Here is a 19,086-nt window from a genome sequence, read left to right as displayed (position 1 = left end):
GTCTTCAGCAACCCATGCTTGCTGTAAGAGGCGACGAACAGGATTGGTAGTTCCATGCTCTTGGTGTCAATCACTGGATTATCTGGTCCAGACTCGATTATTTACAGATCGCCGTCATATGGCTGTAATACTGCTGAGTGCGGTGTAAAACAAAAAAAATAATTTTTAAATATACCTACCCTATGCAAATGTATCAACTTTATTGCCCAATACTCAAAATAATGTTTTTTCCACAACCACGTTGTGTTATTTGTGACTTATATAACTTTCTTCATGCCTTTCAGTAACATCATAATTATGCGTTTGTGAGGCATCACGTATGGCGGGGAACTTTGATGCTCTGCATCAATGTTTTCTTGTTATATACCCACATTGACTAACTTGTCATGTATTGCAGGTGCATGGGTTAAACCATTCGTTGCGTCCAGGCGGATGGTTTTGGAGCTTTCTTCCATCACCATCAATTAATTTTGCACTTTTCACCGTATCTAAAAGTCGTCCAGTTTCCAGTTTCATAAAAGCTACCCAATCAGTGTGACATAGGCAACATTTTCCTTCAATTGTTAATCACATTGTCTACATACTCAGACCTATTGCCTCTTGTTGGCATATGTTCTTGTTTGACACCCTAAATTTGGTGGTGTTGTTTAACGCTGCACTCAGCAATATTCTAGCTATATGACGGCCTGTAAATATTCGAGTGTGGACCAGTCAATCCAGTGACTGACATCATGAGCATCGACCCACGCTATATTTGGATACGATTACATGAATCAACCATGTCAGCGAGCCTCACCACCCGATCCCGATCCCGTTAGTAGCCTCTTACGACAAGCATGGTCGCCTTTTACTGCAAGCATGGGTTGCTGAAGACCTATTCTACCCCGGATCTTCACGTGTCGACACCCTACATACCTAGGTTACCCTTTAATAATGAGGCTGAGTATATATTGTCATTTTGATGCATAATCTAAACTTTGATGCCCTCTTTGTATACGTTATCATGCATTTATTAAGTTTTCTTCAGTTTTTATCAAGACCGCCTCAAATGTCTAGTGGTAGAGCGTCCGACCGGAGAGGGGACGGTCCAGGGTTCGATCCCCGGCCGCGTCATACCAAAATACGTTAAAATATGGTACTTATGGTTACCCTGTCTGGCGCTCGGCATTAAGGGGCTAAAACAAGGACTGGTTGGTCCAGAGTCAGTATACTGTGTCTGAGTGGGGTATTCATGTCAAACGGCGGCATGGTATCTCAGTGGGCAAGCACTATAAAATTAGTCCGGACTAGTAGACAAGCACACACACACGCATACACACACACGCGCGCACGCACACGCACACACACATGTGAATGCACGTCGCTATATAAATGCAATAATCTTGGACGCGACGTTAAAACTCATTTCACCTCACCTCTGTTGTCATATCATTATATAAGAATACGTACGTCTCACAACTTGTGGCTGATCCATTTGTCTTTTGACAATAAAATGTGTAAACTTTACAACTATCTAAATCATACAACTATGATGCAAGCACATTTCAGAGGCAAGTAGTGGGGCAGATGACGGCCCGTTGGTTTCGTCGTTCAAATGATGATACGTCATACAAAAAGCACATAAATGTGCATGCTTTGGGTAATTTGTGACAAATGGTTAGCAACCAGAAATCCAACATGATCGGCATTTCATCAAGATGGCCGCCAATTGTATCAAGTCCTGCTTTACTTGATTAAAATTCTCCATATATACGCCACTATTGGTGTCGGTAGGCTATGTTGTAACCACACCATTGCGTTCCTGCAGCCCACTGCACATAGCAAAGAGCCGAGCTGAACCTTGTATTCACTGATAAACGCTCCATAGCATGTTATTATAATTACTGACTGTCATCGCTCACAGTATCAAAACGGAAATGCAATATGTAGGTTATACAACGGATTTATCAGATAAAGCATGCAGGGAGGCCACAAGCCACAACAACTTCCCGATACAGAGGACACACATCCACTCATTCATCTTGGTTGAAGGATCGCCATTTCAAAAGGTGGGTGTAATAATATGACATGCATTGTGCGCATTTTGTCTGTTAAGTGTTTTCTTCTGACGTCGAGGATGATGTTATCGAAAAGTATGAATTGTCGCCGAAAACACTGGAAAAAATAATAATGCTTCAGACTATTGACAGAAAGAAATTGCTTGTCACAAAAATAACATCGTTGCAAGGTGTCTTTCTTTAGAAAAGCCTTCTCTTATATATAGTTTTAAAATAAAAAATGTATAGTTTTGTAGCTGTAGCTGAATAAATGTCTAATTTCGATACAAAATGCAGCTACGTCCCCAAGATCCCCCCTTCTTCAGTCCCTTACAGATTAAATTCGGAAAGTGTCTATATGTATCTATAACTGTGATTAACAACTCGAAGCAATGTTGATGTATGTACTGCTCCACTTCACAGCGAGTTATCAGTTCGTGCAGATAGTACACAGTATTCACAGATCCGAGGATGACAGTGGATCGCGCATGGGCTTCACTTCATTGTCCGGTCAACAGTTCAGTACATGATCATGGAGTTTACCGCACTTTATACCTCAGTCGTGTCAAGACGGCCAGTTTTAATATGAGACTAGACATATACCACTATTTGTGTTTGTTTGTTGTTTTACGTCACACCCGCAAAGCATTCAAGCCATTATGGTGGCCTCAAGTAATCCAGTCTGGATTAGGATGCCACAGTATAAAACAATTCACCAGTAAGTGGCCTCTTACAAGCACAGGTAGCTGGGGGAATATTCTAACCTGGAATCCCCACGCAGTATGGGTATGGTGCCGACACACGTAGGACCATGACGGTACGAACCTGGGGTTCGAATCCACACTAAATGGATTCCACCATCGTCAGACATGACTTAAATGCTGAATCATATTCGTTTCAATAGCGAGGGCATAATGAAAAATATGCGTGTCTTTAGGAACACCGTACTAGAATGGCGACTCGTGATGGGCATCGTGCAACGTCTACATCACCAGGCCTGCACGTACCAGATCATCCAGAAACAGCCCCGTGTCCTGTCCGTGAGAACGTGGCGACAGGTAGGCAATCTTCGTTCAACAGTAATGTAACATATATCAGCCTCGAGGATCCGTTCTATTAAAACTCTATTCCACTATGATATATCATTCGTGACCAACTTTGTTACTCCGGGACAGGCCGAATAGCGACTATTGCCCTGCGACTGGGTTCCGTCTAAGCGCAAACGGACATTGCTAAAATAATTGTCATATCGTTCCGTAATGATTCATGTATATTCCCCACATATTGTATATATTGTAGACGCTACTAAAATCGCATCGGGACTTACAGTATTATACAGTTTGATTGAACACATTTGACTGGATTGTATGTTTTTAAATGCAAGACACATGTAATAGCAAAAATTATACCTGAGGGATTCTTTGAACGAAGTCATATGCGCATTCTGATTGGTTTGTCGCATTTTAGCACATAGCATTTATCGATAGGGGGACAAGTCTTCTTGCAGGTTACTGAAAGGGGCGAGTGGTGACGAATGTGTTAGGGACCAATTCACCCACAAGACTTCGTTTCGGAAGTGACGTCACCATCTCTATCACTGTTATCACCAACTTATCATGGGATTTCTCAGGCTCACGTGTGTGGTATTATTGGACGGTTATTGTCAGCTTCTTATCATACGTTTCGGGCTAAAAACAAACTTACGGTAGCAAATAGTTGCAGAGTAGCCGTAATAAAAGAATATATATACATATATATATTCTTATATATATAGTAATAATTATATTAGTGAAGTAAGATTTCAACTCTTACCACGTACTAAACTGTGTTCAATCTTACTCCACTTATTTAATTACTACTATATTGTGCCTGAGAGTTAGGACTTTACTGTGCTTTTTCTACACACATACACACATGCTTTTTCTACACACATACACACACACGCACACGCGCGCGCGCACGCACGCACGCACGCACGCACGCACGCACGCACGCACGCACGCACGCACGCACGCACGCACACACACACACACACACACACACACACACCGCCTATTTGAAAATAACCGCTTGAGAGCCATTGGTATGCTCCAGTCAGGAACGTCGCAGCGTGAAGTTGCTAGGCGATTGAACGTGCACAGAAACACCATTAGGAAGAAATGGCAGCAGTGGCTGGCGGCAAACAAACACTGTCAGAGACCGACCAAGGAGCGACAGGTGCCCCGTTACGAGCGTCCGTCAGGATCGTTGGATTCGAACCACCCATCAGCGAAATCAGGTTCCAGCCTGCAACAATCACTGCAAGAACCATCCCTGGTCTTTGTCGAATATCGGCACAGACTGTGCGTCGCCATCCTAGACGTTACGGGATTGTTGCGAGGAGGACATCCAGACGCCCAATTCTGACCAACAAGCACCGCCAATTGCGTCTGCAGTGGTGTAGACAGCGAGTGCGTTTGACGACAGTTCAGTTGAGACAGGTTCTGTTCACCGATTTCACCTCTCCGACAGCATGGCCGAATACGAGTTTACCGACGTCGCGGTGAACGTTACGCTCAGAACTGTGTTGTGGAGGAAGACCCGTTTCGGGTGAGTCAGTGTTATGGTGGAGGAATCACCGAGTGACAGAGGAATCGTTTGCAAGTGACCAATGGAATTTAGAACGGGCAGCGTTACCGTGACGAGGTCACCAGCCTATCGTTGTGCCGTTTTTGAATCAACATGGACCTGGCATGGTTTTTTTTCAGCATTTCAACGCCCGACCCCATGTAGCCCGGATTGTTCAACAAGCACTTGGACAGAACAACGTGAATGTGATCCCATGGCCTACTAGCTCTCCAGATCTTTCTCCCATTTAACACATGTAGGATAAAAGGAACGCCGTCTCCGACGTTTATCACGTGCTCCGACTACAGTACAAGAACTGGGAGACAGGCTGGTGGAGGTATTGGATGCCACCCATCAATACTGTGTGAGACGTTTGATCCGTTCAATGCGAAGGAGATGCATTGTATGCATCCAAGCTAGAGGTGGCCCACACGCAACACGCAACTGACGTGTTTAATTGTATCTTTCTCTTGTCATTTCTGTGCTAGACATTAAATGTCTACACCTGTTTTCCTGGTCCATTGTCTGTTTGAAAATATGAATTCTTTCACATGTGTGCGTCTTCTTTGATCAGGTTCTTGTTTTATTTCGTGTCACAGGAACTTTTATTGCTGAGAATATTTATGGGGCCGGGGTGGTGACCTCATTGGTAAATTCAAACAACTTACGTCACATCCGGTAATTCAAACACACTGAGCTGACATACTGTTAAGTGTTGCGCGAAACCAAAAACATTCAATAGTTGTAGTTAAACAAATAAATTTCCATATTTACTTTTCTTTGCATACACCATAGTGTTGATTCAACATATCATTGCCATCATCAGCACCACCACTGCAACACACCATCGCCATCATTAGCAGTACCATTGCAACACAACATCAGCATCACCGTTGCAACACATCATCGCCATCATCAGCACCAACATTGCAACACACCATCGCCATCATCAGCATTACCATTGCAACACATCATCGCCATCATCAGCATCACCATTGCAACACACCATCGCCATCATTAGCACTACCATTGCAACACTTCATCGCCATCATCAGCATCACCATTGCAACACACCATCGCCATCATCAGCATCACCATTGCAACACTTCATCGCCATCATCAGCATCACCATTGCAACATATCACCAGCATCAACAGCATCACCATTGCAACACATCATCGCCATCAGCAGCATCACCATCGCAACATATCACCAGCATCACCATTGCAACACATCATCGCCATCATTAGCATTACCATTGCAACACATCATCGCCATCATCAGCACCACCATTGCAACATATCATCGCCATCATCAGCACCACCATTGCAACATATCATCGCCATCATCAGCACCACCATTGCAACATATCATCGCCATCATCAGCATCACCATTGCAACAATCATCAGCATCACCATTGCAACACATCATTGCCATCGTCCCCATACTTCACTCATATCAAGTACAGTTGAGTGCATGATAAAAAGCCGTGTCAAACTATTGGTGACTGAATGTCGCAAGAGGCGACGAAACTCGACCATATATTCAGGCCCTGTGACGTTTACGGATGTGCCCCGATTGCGTGGGTCGGCGCTCACGTTTTCAGTATCTGGTTTTCCGTGTCCAGGCTTTTTTTCAAACAGGTAGTCGTGATCTAGCTGAAATGTTGCTGACTGTGACGTTACAGAACATTCACTCACCGTTACCGACACATCATACACATACACATCATGTTTGTAGTTGGTATATACAACTACTTCAACAAAGACACAACACAGTATTGAGCTAGTTCGTGCTCCCATTAACTGAGACACAGAGAAAGGCAATGTTTGTCTGCTGTCTGTTGTAGCCCAGAGGGATCTAGTAGAACCTGTACGAGAGGAGGGAGAGCACGACCTCACAACCGCCTCTGCGTCTCAGGATACATCGACAGCATCTCCCGGAGTCGGGCGGCTTCCTGGAGATCATCACGGAACCGAAACCATGCTAATGCCATATCAGGATGATTCATGTGACCTTTCATCACGTGGACGCAAAGAAGGAATTGAACAATGCAAGTCGAAATTCCCTCGCCATGATAAGACAGAACTGCATAAAAGGTTTGCCTTAACCGATGGAGCAGCCGCTATGTTTCTACGCTCTGTTAAGGGGCGTATGTATGTTAATACTGTAGCACAGCGGAATGGCTGCCAGATTTACCAAACCACTACTGATCCCGAAGGGGCTGTGGCATTAGAATCTGGTAAGTGTTGTCTTGATGAAGTTCAATAGCCTTGCTGTTGTGTAAAGTTAATAGAAAGATGACATTTTTATCGTTTATTTGTTACATTCTTACTGCTCTCTTTGAATATTAGATTAAAGTGACCGATCAGGATTCCCAGTATCACCTTCAAGTCAATGATTGTCCTGTTAGTTTGGCCTAAATATAGACAAATATAGGCATTAATACCGACTTAACTACTGCCGTACGAACAGTTTTAATTCTACACTACGTCAGGGACGCGTGTTACAAAAAGACATAGCGCCACATTGGGGTGTTTGTATCTGCAAATGTATTATGGCTACTGGTTCCCGATCGTGGGGATGTTCGTTTTGAACAGTAGTGTACTGAAGAAACGTGAAACCCCTGATGACACAGTTTTGACAAGAAAGTATGTCCATTCCCAATGTCCTATTACACACATTTCATTTTGCCAGTTGAACCAGGGCAACCAGCAATATCTAATTGGCACGGGAGGAGGAGAAGCTCTGACTTTGGGGTAAGTATCTGTCATCGTACCCCGACAATGTAAACGTTGCTTCAACCACTTGTTTGGCTGGTCCAGACACAATCAGGTGCGACCGCCGTCACATCGTTTGAATTTTGCTGAGTGTAGCTTTATGCACAACAAAAACAACAATACTTTTATCAACGTTCTCTAATAGCAACTATAAAATGTTTTATCAATGTTTTTAGGATGTTGGGGATTAAATCAATCTGTCCGTCTACTTTACAGATACCACATCCAGAGAGTGACCAGGACTTCCGGTTTCGACTCAACTCTCTTGCAGTCAGGAAGGGTTTTCCAAGGAAAGTCGAGCTTCTCACAGGTTCAATCGCCGAGCATAAGGTAAAACAGGTTTAGTTTCAAAATCAATGATACCTTGCAACACCCGTTTCCCTTGGTTCAAACAATTAGCATGTAAGAGTGATAACTTTTAACGGGTTCAAAGCTCGACTAAATTGAGTCCCACCAAGTTTAGTTCAAGTCCCCCAAACTAAATTTGTCTTCACATTTACCATGTATATCAATCATATCCTAATTACATTTACACTAACGGAAAAAAGTATCCATGCTTCATATAAAGTTCAATAAAAATTAATTCATTCTGAAAAATAAGTGATGTATCTTTCAGTATGTATTCATGAAGAAATCTCCTCGACTTTAAGGTCGTGATTCAAAATCTGTATGTTTGCATGTTTGTTTGGGGCATGATACTCACTCACATGTTTTTTAATGTGAACAGCGCACAATGACTGTCTGGCTATGAGGTGCTGATGAAAAAAATAATTGTTCAGCCTTAAATAACACTTAAGTAATGCCACGGATTGCTGAAAATCAACGTCTACAAAAATAGTGGTCACACCCGATATTGATATTGTTAATTGAGTTGTGTCTATGTCTACCGTAACCAGAGTAGAATAGGGTAGAATAGGTCTTCATCCATGACGTAAATGGCGACTATGCTTGTCGTAAAAGGCGACTAACGGGATCGGGTGGTCAGGCTTGGTTGATGCACGTCATCGTATCTCAACTGCGTTATCTGGTCCAGACTGCATTATTCACAGACCGCCGTCATATGGCTGGAATATTGCTGAGTGCGGCTTTAAACAACAAACAACAAAATCAGTTTGTGGAGAGAATGTCACTTCTGTGTTCTACTTAGGTAAACTCACATACATTTATTGGTACTTTTGATAAGTGGACATGGTGGACTTTATAGACTGGACACTCTTCTGACACACAACAAATTACTGTAAGGGTATACCAGGGAAGCTTGGTGCTATTTTGGAGCATAGTGGGGTGAAATACAAAGTATCTCCACAAATCTCACGATCCGTCAGTCCAAATATTGCACCAGCCCACTTTTTCAAGCTTTAGCAACGCGTCAGATTTGCGCGGTACTAGCTCCATACCTTCTCTAAGTATAACAGCGGATCTCCGCGACAGACTTCCCTATCCTGTATGTGCACAATTGTTTTATCTGGCTGCAACAGAGCCTCATAGAAGACACCAGAGAACGTCTCCTGCAATACTAAGATATAACAAAGGCAACAGTTGCATGAAGCGAAAGATCACTGTAACTGAAAGTTGCCTTCGAGAAGTTCCGGCAGCCTAATCTTTGGAGGGTAAACGTGAACCGGAAATGACGTCATATGAAGGCAACATAACGGTAATTCCGAGGAATTATCAAGTATTGGGTCTTTTCAGTGAATATGTTCTGACTATACTTCATTTATGCTTTAAATTTTAGATCCTTTATAAATAAGGATTTGTCGTTACCTGCCCCAGGATTACTAGATTTCAAAACCCACCAGTCCCACTGGTTATTCTGGAAATGATGTACTATAGGTATGGTATTCGCAGGAATTGTCAAACATAATTATCATTGTTAATAATTCTAAGAATACTGCGTTTATAACATCAGGAGCAATCTTCCCAAATAATCTGCATCTAGTTGGTTTTCCCGCCTGGAGCATGTGCAGACCAATGGTGGGGAAAAAAACTATTATCCACACAACTAATTGGGGTCAGCTGACGGTTAAGAGGACCTCTGTTGTAAATTTAAAAGCTTTTTATAATGCGCTGACAACCAAAATACAGGGTTATGGCAATGATGTTACAGGGGTAGTATTCTTATAAGTATTTACACTGATAACCTTCGTTTCATGTTTTGACCTAACTGAATTTCTTCAGAGATTGCAAAACAATCAAGCAAATCCTTGGTATTAATTCCACTTGTGTCAAACCCTTTCTATGAAAAATATGAAGAAAGACCTTCCTTGATTGTATTAAAGATTTTAAACATGAGTTTAATCTTCGAAAAAGAAAAAGTGCTTTAAAAGATGATAGTATGAATAAGGCTTTGTTTGTTTTGTATTTGAGTATACCATGCCATGACACCACGTTCGTAATTACAGTTCTAGCCTTTTATATATAGTAATAATGATTTTACTATATAATGGATAGTAGTATCGATGCCATAAACCAATCCGATAAACGTGGTATCAGGATAAATATATATGCAAATGAAGTCACCAAACAGGAAGTACTTTTAACGTCCATTCATCGCCGGCTTGCTCAATAAGCTATTGCCAAACGTTCCCAACTCCCTATAACTATAAAGAGGGGGTTCCTGGTGTGTTGGTTATTGTGTAGACAAATATGGCTGAACACCTTTCGAATCATTGGATAAAAAGGGTGGTTCACTCAAACAATGTAGTCCCGCACGGTTTCTATAGTTACTTCAATAAGGTCTTAAACATCGATTATTTTAATACTGACGTGATATAATATATATACCATTACCCTTTGGTTTTCGTATGGCAAATATCATACATATATATACACACACACACACACACACACACACACACACACACACACACACACATATATATATATATTACAATCGTGACGTGTCGCTTAATACAATTCGCATTTCTGAGATGATATTTATGACAGAGTAAAACACTCAGCTAATCATCGCAATGGATCTATATATTACTGATATATTCTCCGTCACAATAGGCCGACGTGATTGTCAACTCGACCAACTGTGAGCTGAATTTGAGTGCCGGAGCCCTGTCTGCATGTATTCTACATGAAGCTGGAAATAAGGTTGAGAAGGAAGTTAAGAAGCTCTACCCTCATGGTATCCAGCTAGGGGATCTTGCCATCACTAAAGGGTACAAGCTACAGTGTGCAGAGATCTACCATGCTACCCTGCCAATACGGAATACAAAGGAAAGAATAAACGAACAGGTAAGTCTGAATTCTTGATTTGATTGAACTTGAGTAAATATTGTTTGGTGTTCCAGTCAGAAATGTTCAGGATCTATCTTGGTGACCTGTAAATAAACAACACAAACAAGCGACAGAATGCTACATGTAGAACAACGGCCCGTGCAATCAGGGCACAATGACAGCCTGTCAGCCAATTCCCTTTGCCAGACCTCCTGAGTGAGTGAGTGAGTGAGTGAGTGAGTGAATATGGTTTTACGCCGCTTTTAGCAACATTCCAGCAATATCACGGCGGGGGACACCACAAATGGGCTTCACACATTTTACCCAGGTCGGGAATCGAACCCGGGTCTTCGGCGTGACGAGCGAACACTTTAACCACTAGGCTACCCGACCGCCCCTCAGACCTCCTGATCCGTTACTGGAATGTTATATGGAGTCGAGATATTTTTCATTTACTTTTGCAAAAACATATTATTTTAATTAAATAATTAAAAATTATGAGTCTAAAATAAAGAAATATAAACAGCTTTCAACAATGTATTTTTTTGTGGCAAACAATTTCTTACCTTGTCTCTTAGAAATTACAGTTCCTTTTTCAGAATATAAAGTCCATTGTCACGCGTTGTTTGGAGGAGGCATCAAAGAAAAACCACGCCAGTCTCCTTTTCCCTGCTCTTGGGACAGGCCGACTAAATTATGACAAGAACGCCACAGCTAAAACAATATACGAGACCGTGAATGAGTTTTGGGAAAACAACCCTGATACAATGTTGAAAGCCGTCAAAGTTGTTGTAATCTCTGGACAACGCGATGGTGTATATGAGGTAATGGTCCATAAACTGAAGAGGCACCCATGGTACCCTATCAAATGTTGATGATATATGCCCACACGCCATTTTTAATTTAGCTCCTTATTGCTTTTTAGACCTGAACACACACCGTCAGATCAGTCGTATTTGTTTTCAAGCAGTGTTCGAAGGAGGAACGTGTGTGTCTTGGTAACAACATTCTGGCGTTGCTTTGAATCTTATTTTTGTATCTCTATTAATTGTTATGTTATTGCATTATGGCTTTTCATTCCTCGAAGTGTTAATTTATAATGTTGGCTTCTATTAAATCTGAAAAATGTATAAACAACTACAACATTGTAACTGCAGGCTTTTCAAGAAGAACATGAGAAGCTCTACGGAAAGATTCACATAAGAGGATCACGCAGGCTCAGTGTCCAAGACGAAAAAGGTGAAACATGAAAACGCGCACACGTTGGTAAAAGTAAACTTATACCCAAATACCCATTCACTTCTGCCAATCAGACAGAATGACCCAAGTCCAAGAAAGTCTGGTCAACCGAAGTATGACTAAAATCGTACCAAAGTTAACTTGGATTAATATACCAACTCAACGCGAGTTAATCAAGGTCGGCATGCAAGGAAGACCCCTGAAGATCCGGGGTAGAATAGGTCTCCAGCAACCCATGCTTGCCGTTAAAGGCGACTATGCTTGTCGTAAGTGGCGACTTACGGGATCGGGTGGTCAGGCTCGCTGACTTGGTTGATGCATGTCATCGTATCCCAATTGCGTGGATAGATGTTCATGTTGTAAATCACTAAATTATCTGGTCCAGACACGACTATTTACATACCGCCGTCATATAGCTGGAATATTGCTGGGTGTGACGTTAAACAACAAACAAACAAACAAACAAACAAACAAATAAAGCATGCAAGAAACCTATGATCATGGTTCGAATCCCAGTTTATATTTCTAGATTTGTCAGCACAAAACCCGTGCTCGTTGGTTTCACAAAAGTGGTAAATGTCAAAGAGGTGAATCACTACTGGATTTCCTCTCACATTAAGCTGACACGTCGTGATAAACTGGAATAATGTTCAAAGCGTTGTTAACTTGTTAACTTACTGAGTCATCATGGTTTTGAAACTGAACGCAAGCACTGTTTATATTCTGTATGATCACGGGCACCCAGATAACTATTGCATGTTGACAGCAGCCGATGCGCATGTGGCAAGAGGCGTATTGTTCGGGAACGTTCGTTTCCAGTTGGTTGAAGGCGACATCATGCAGCAACGTGTAGACCTCATTGTCAACGGCAGTAACAGCAGACTGGAACTCTCGTTTGGTACATTCTTATTGTTCATAGCGTCGTCTTCATTGAATTCGGGGGCGTTTGGGTAGCCCAGTGGTTAAAGCGTTCGCACGTCATGCCGGAGACCCTGGTTCGATTCCCGACATGGAAGCCTATTTCTGGTGTCGAGCGGCGTGATATTGCTGGAATATTGCTAAAAGCGGCGTAACTCACTCAATTTATTGTATTTGATATTATCCATAAACACGTCCATGGTGGAGTTGTACAGTTGAATCTTTCGGGATATCTTATGATTATGAAAAGGGATTTATTGCTTTAATCTCCAAAGTCTTCATCACGAGAAGTTAATTTAGGAAAATCTGCAGATCCCACTTAATTATTGTGACCTTGACCTTAATAACAAGGTAATGTGTGGCGATTTGGATGTTGTACATGTTCGCTTCACTGATCACTTCCTACTCCGGGTAGAGTTGAGAGTGATAACTGGCTGGTGTTTCCTACTCGACATCATCTCGAGATAAAGCCTGCCGCTGGGACAGGCTCGAAGGTGTCGCCTGTCGAAGGTCAAGGTCACACTAGGTAATATCCTTACACTCGGGAAAGACCCTTGTGGCATTCTCATACTCGATTATTTACAGCCTGCCGTCATTTAGTTTGAATGTTGCCGAGTGCGGCGTAAAACAATCAAACTAGTGGTGTGTTTTAAGTAACGGAATTGACATTTATTTGAATATAAACAGATATTTTGGAGGTCGATCGTCAGCTGGTCTATTGATTTATTGCAAACAAATCATGATAAATGTTTCTGGAGGGATTAGAGGATGTTTTAAGATTTGAAAGTGGTTATGAAATGCTTTCACTCTCTGCATGCAATACACAAAGCTTTCGAATTTTCTTTTCTTAGACCTCTCTGAGCGTCTAATAGTTTGTGTTTTTATGTGTTTTCAAGGGATGTTGTCAAAGAAGCTGCGAAAGAGGTTTGGAAAAGAACTGGAGAAACAGTGTAAAGAAGAAGGTAAAGTTTATAAACCTTTGTATAATGCTTAATGGTATCATAATTTGATTATAGCTCTGAAAGTTTGCTGATTTAAAAAGCCAGTATCCGAATCTTTTGTGATTAAAGGAGGTGTGTTAGTGCTACCAAACATTAGCATACCCGTGAAGATCCGGGTAAGTTTAGGTCTTCAGCAGCCCATGCTTGGGTTCAGCAGGGATGGGCAACTCTGGTCAACCGAAGTATGACTTAAAAAAATCCCAAAGTTAACTTGGGTTAATATACCAACTCAACGCGAGTTGATCAAGGTCGGCAAGCAAGAAAGACCCGTGAGGATCCGGGGTAGAATAGGTCTTCAGCAACCTATGCTTGCTGTAAAAGGTGACTATGCTTGTCTGAAGAGCAGACTAAGGGGATCGGGTGGTCAGGCTCGCTGACTTGGTTGATGCATGTCATCGTATCCCAATTGCGTAGATAGATGCGCATGATGGCAATTCATGAATTGTTGGGTCCATACTCGATTATTTACAGACCGCTTACATATAGCTGGAATATTGCTGAGTGTGACGTTAAACTACAAATAAACAGACAACATTAGCATAGGAATACAATAACTGTGCCGAAGAGAGGCATTGAGCAGGTTAACCATTTTAAAATCTGACAGTTTCAAATTCACATCCATCTGTACAATACTCGTAAATGATTATTTTCAATTCCATGTAGCCATGTACAGCAATTATTGTAAAGGAAAAGTAATATCTTTCCGTTTCTTATCCACAAACGCATAAAGCTATTTCAAGGGACCCATATCCAACGTGACAATGTGATTGCAGTTACACTGTTGGATATATATCTTGACTGGTGGTGAAATTGTTTAGTCCATATCTTAACGACGACAGTCAGGTTTCCGTTGTAGATGAATACGAGTACATACAGGTACAGGTGCCCATTCCGCTAACATATTGTATGCCTGTTCAATGTTGTAGTGGGTAACATCACTAAAACGGGGCTTGCTGTCACCAGTGTGTCCGACGCATGTTTCAAGGCAGTACTGCACTATGACATTCACTTCTTCCGTGGCATTGACATGGTGCTACCAGCGTTAATGATGAAAGCAGATGAGCTGAAGTATACATCTTTGGCGCTGCCAGCTCTTGATCAAGGTAAGAAAATACATCAGAAACATCATTTTGCACAACTGTTGTCCCCCGAATCTGTAAAAAGTAGAGTGAGTGAGCTGTGTTTAACGCCGCTTGATAATATTTCAGCTCGATTTGAAACCAACAAAATGGGTAGTGCTGGCAGACTAAGGGGCGGACCATTTGATATGTGTGTCTTGTGGGTGTGAGGTGGCGGGTGTGAGGTGGCGGTGGTTTTAATCATGTTTTTTTTTTCTTTATTATTAGGGGGACATTTCAAATGTTTGTTTTTTATGTAAATGAAAATTGAAAGAACTGTTGTTAAATTCGATTTTATGTCTATTTAACCATCACTCATTCCTGCAACAGTTTGTAAAAGGTAATCTATGGCTGGGTAATTTTATGTACAAATAAATTGGCACAATGAATTAGCAGCCGCATAACCCTTACCATGTTTGAACTGTTGTACATTTGTGCCGAAAAAAGTAAATTTATTCATTTTCAAAGATAAGATGTCCAACATATCCATCATATTGTGTATTAAGCGAAATTTTAAAAAGTTTTAAATCACTCTATTTTTTGTTGTTGAATAATTGAACGATTTTAATACCTTGGCACATACATAATTATAAATGCCTGACATTAAGTACATCGGAAATAGAGTAAAACAGACGATAAAAAACGACAGGCGAAATCGTCGCCCAAACGAAAAATTCTGCCACTGCATGAATTTCCCACACTGGAGTTAAAACGGATTGCCTGTGACGCGCTGTGCAATTTCAACGATAACGTCTGCCTGATGGTTTATTGAGGGTCTTCCTACTTGTCCCACACATAATGTTATGGGTACAAATTCAGCCGGGCGTGGTGATGGGTAAGGCAAAAGTGTGACGCAACTTACTGGTGAATATCTCACAAAATATAACAACACAGCTAATTGGTGAACTATACTCAACCGCAAAAGAAACGTCACCCCAAGTAACATTGCATGAAAAGTTGTCATTTAAATATTTGGGTAATTCTTGTCAAAGTTACTAAATTCAACAGTACCTTTTCCGGAAAAATGAAAGTTGATGGTAAAAAAACAAAGCAGATGACAATAAAACCGATCGCCCAAACGCATCACGGCAACGGCCATGGTAACCCGATGCACGCGAGTTCCGTGCAAATTGAAATGCACATGCGTTCCCCCATTTCTTACCCTATAGAAATCCACCCAGATCGGATAACATTCATTCGTTATTGAATTGCTGCAGCATGCCAAGATTGACATGAAATCATCGACACCAAGCCCTTGGACGATTGCAAGCTGGGCAAACCGCCCGGCAAGTAGCCAGTGCATTTCAAGTCCACGTAAGGACCATATACAGGCTCCAGCAACGGTACCAGACCACCAACACTACAGATGACCGACCACGTAGTGGAAGACCAAGGGTCATCACCCGACGTCAGAATCGTCAGATTGTGCCACAGCATCTTCAAGATCCCTTTGTCACTGGTTCGGAAACTGCTCGACAGACCTTGGGGACACACCAGCGACACTTTAGTGCGGACACCGTACGTCGACTATTGACGAGCAGACACCTCCACTGTCACAGGCCACACCGAGGACCCATTCTGACCCCACGTCATCGCCGGGGCCGTCTTCAGTGGGCAACACAGCACCAGCATTGGTGCCACCAGCAGTGGAGAAGAGTCTTCTTCTCAGACGAGAGCCGTCACTGTATCTCAACAGCAGATGGCCGAGAGAGAGTCTGCAGACGCCGTGGGGAACGTTATTCGGATGTTTGTGTTGTTGAGAGAGACTCGTAGGGTGGTCTGAGTATCATGGTGTGGGGTGGAATTGGTCTTGAATAGAGGGTCGGCCCTGTGGTCTTCTAGAACATCGGTTCAGGGAGAGGCAATGGTGTCACAGCAGCTCGGTACATTGATCAAGTCTTGAGATCACACGCCAAACCTCATCTGGCACGTCGCCGCAACCACGAATTTCAGCATGATAACGCCCGTGCCCACACTGCGAGAAATAGAAGAGACTTCCTCCAGCAGAATGGCATCAGAATGGTGCCCTGCCCTCGGTCCCGATTTTAATCCCATTGAGCACCTGTGGGACGAGATTCAAGACGACTGAATGACGTCCGACCAAGGCCGACAACTGCAGCTGAACTGCGTCAAGTGTTCCTCAGAGTGTTGGCTCAAGTGCCTATGGCCTTCATCGATCGCCTCATCCATTCCATGAATCGACGTTGCACGGCAGTCATCAATGCACATGGTAGACACACGAGACACTGACTTGTGATGCCATTTTCTGGGAGACTATTGTTGTGTTTCACATTAAGGACATTTGACACTTTAATTTCAACCTTGATGGTCAGTTTTGCCAAGTTTCATTTTTTTTATATGTCTCAAAGTATGTTTACAGTGTTTGGAAAAATAAAGATTCTCATATATCTATCCATGGTGACGTTTCTGTTGCGGTTTAGTGTATATTTCACATACACTGTACTGAGTGAAAACTTTTCGTGTGTGCGTATTTTCCAAAACATCCTAAACGATTCTATGCTTATCAGCGACGTTGCAGAATTATCATTAGTGATTTGATACCTGCGATCACTGATATGCTATTTTTCTACCTGAATTATTCGAGTAAATATCCTATATTGAGATTTCAAAACACAAAGTAAATAACGCTGTTAATTGTGATTTGGCGAGATTTACAATGTACCTTTTTTTCAGAAGTCACTTTCAGTAATTGTGCTTGCCTAAAATGACAGTAAATGATATGTTTGTTAACGCTTCTTTGACTCATCAAGTTTGGTTATTACAAACCTGTATCAATAGGCATTTCACATCACAGCCAAGATCTGTTTCAGTCATATCACAGAGGGGCACATGGAATTGCCCAAGGTTGTCCAAGAATACAAGGCAGTACCTTGGGTGATATGGCCTCTTGAAATGGAAGAGTTGAAATGATGAATACATAAGTGTTACAGACATACTGTCTCTCATGGCTTTGCTTTAATGGCTTTGCTCACGACATACTCTATATTGATTAGATGGGAATACTGAAGCCGAGATTCTTTATTGAAGCTTAGATATATACTCACACGCAAAAGAAACACAAGGGGTTTTAAGCAAATAGGTAACAAACACGGAACCATAAATTGATACGAGTTTTAGCATGAAGTGAAGCCTGATGGTGTTATCAATATTTTTGGTTGCATTTTGGAAGCCCACAGTAAAAACGCAACATAAAAAAACGAATCGCCAAAAGGCACCATTTCAATGAATATGTGGGTATCATGCACCAATTTCTCGCGAAATCGAAAATGCACGAACTGTCACGAACTGTAATGGGTATAAAACTGTGGCCGATTCTTCGACCTACCACTCCTTGGTCAACAATGCCACGCCTACCTCAAATTCAGAGAAACCAGGCTATCGGACGTTTGGAAGCTGGAGAGTCTGTCCAAGATGTTGCCCGTCATTTCAACGTTAACATAACCACAATTTACCGTCTCCTGCATCGATACAATGCTACACAGACCACAGATGACCTTCCTCGGAGCGGTCGTCCTAGGGTCACCACACCTCGACAAGATCGGCATATTACCCGTCAACACCAGCGACATCCGTTCCTAACTGAAAGTGCACGACACACCATAGAAACACATAATCGACACATTAGCCGGGACACTGTGATCCGACGTCTCCGTTCCAACAACCTCAGATGTCGCCGACCAGCAAGTCGTCCTGTTCTCCAACCACGGCATCGACAAGCACGACTTCAGTGGGCACAGGGTCATTGCAATTGGTGTCATCGTGAGTGGAGGCGTGTCATCTTCTCTGATGAAAGTCGCTTTTGTGTCTCCCATGCAGACGGAAGAGTCGGAATTTGGCGGCGTCGAGGTGATCGTTTCACTGACAGAAACGTTGTGGAAAGGGATCCAATATGGGCAGGGATTGGACTTAATGCGAGGCTTGGACCCATGTGCTTTCTGAATGTTGGTCAAGGTCGGAGACACGGCGTCACTTCTCAGCGGTATATCGACCAAGTGATCAGACCCAACGTTGTTCCATTTTTTGCACAACATTGACAACATATTTTCCAGCAGGGTAACGCTCGTCCCCATGTTGCCAGTGCTACCATGGCCTTTCTGCAACAACACAACATCCGTGTTCTACTGTGGCCAGCCGTCA

The 19,086-nt window shown here is 42.4% G+C and overlaps 1 protein-coding gene across 1 annotated transcript in view; it reads left to right on the top strand.

The window, feature by feature from the left end:
* Positions 1–1,973: 1,973 nt before the first annotated feature.
* Positions 1,974–19,086, top strand: part of LOC124141215 (protein mono-ADP-ribosyltransferase PARP14-like) — a 35,601-nt gene continuing 18,488 nt past the window's right edge. Inside the window, exons 1-11 of the mRNA XM_046509153.2 lie at positions 1,974–2,048; positions 2,974–3,094; positions 6,494–6,886; positions 7,342–7,403; positions 7,641–7,754; positions 10,437–10,670; positions 11,252–11,476; positions 11,810–11,891; positions 12,658–12,789; positions 13,706–13,771; positions 14,737–14,913. Coding sequence (XP_046365109.2) covers positions 2,989–3,094; positions 6,494–6,886; positions 7,342–7,403; positions 7,641–7,754; positions 10,437–10,670; positions 11,252–11,476; positions 11,810–11,891; positions 12,658–12,789; positions 13,706–13,771; positions 14,737–14,913 — 1,591 coding nt within the window. The 5' untranslated portion in view covers positions 1,974–2,048; positions 2,974–2,988. The remainder of the gene's footprint in view (positions 2,049–2,973; positions 3,095–6,493; positions 6,887–7,341; positions 7,404–7,640; positions 7,755–10,436; positions 10,671–11,251; positions 11,477–11,809; positions 11,892–12,657; positions 12,790–13,705; positions 13,772–14,736; positions 14,914–19,086) is intronic.

The sequence above is a fragment of the Haliotis rufescens genome, unplaced genomic scaffold, assembly GCF_023055435.1.
Source record: "Haliotis rufescens isolate VD_foot unplaced genomic scaffold, xgHalRufe1.0.p SCAF_12, whole genome shotgun sequence".
In the NCBI taxonomy this organism is placed as follows: domain Eukaryota; kingdom Metazoa; phylum Mollusca; class Gastropoda; order Lepetellida; family Haliotidae; genus Haliotis; species Haliotis rufescens.
This window is presented reverse-complemented; position numbering and strand designations above follow the sequence as displayed.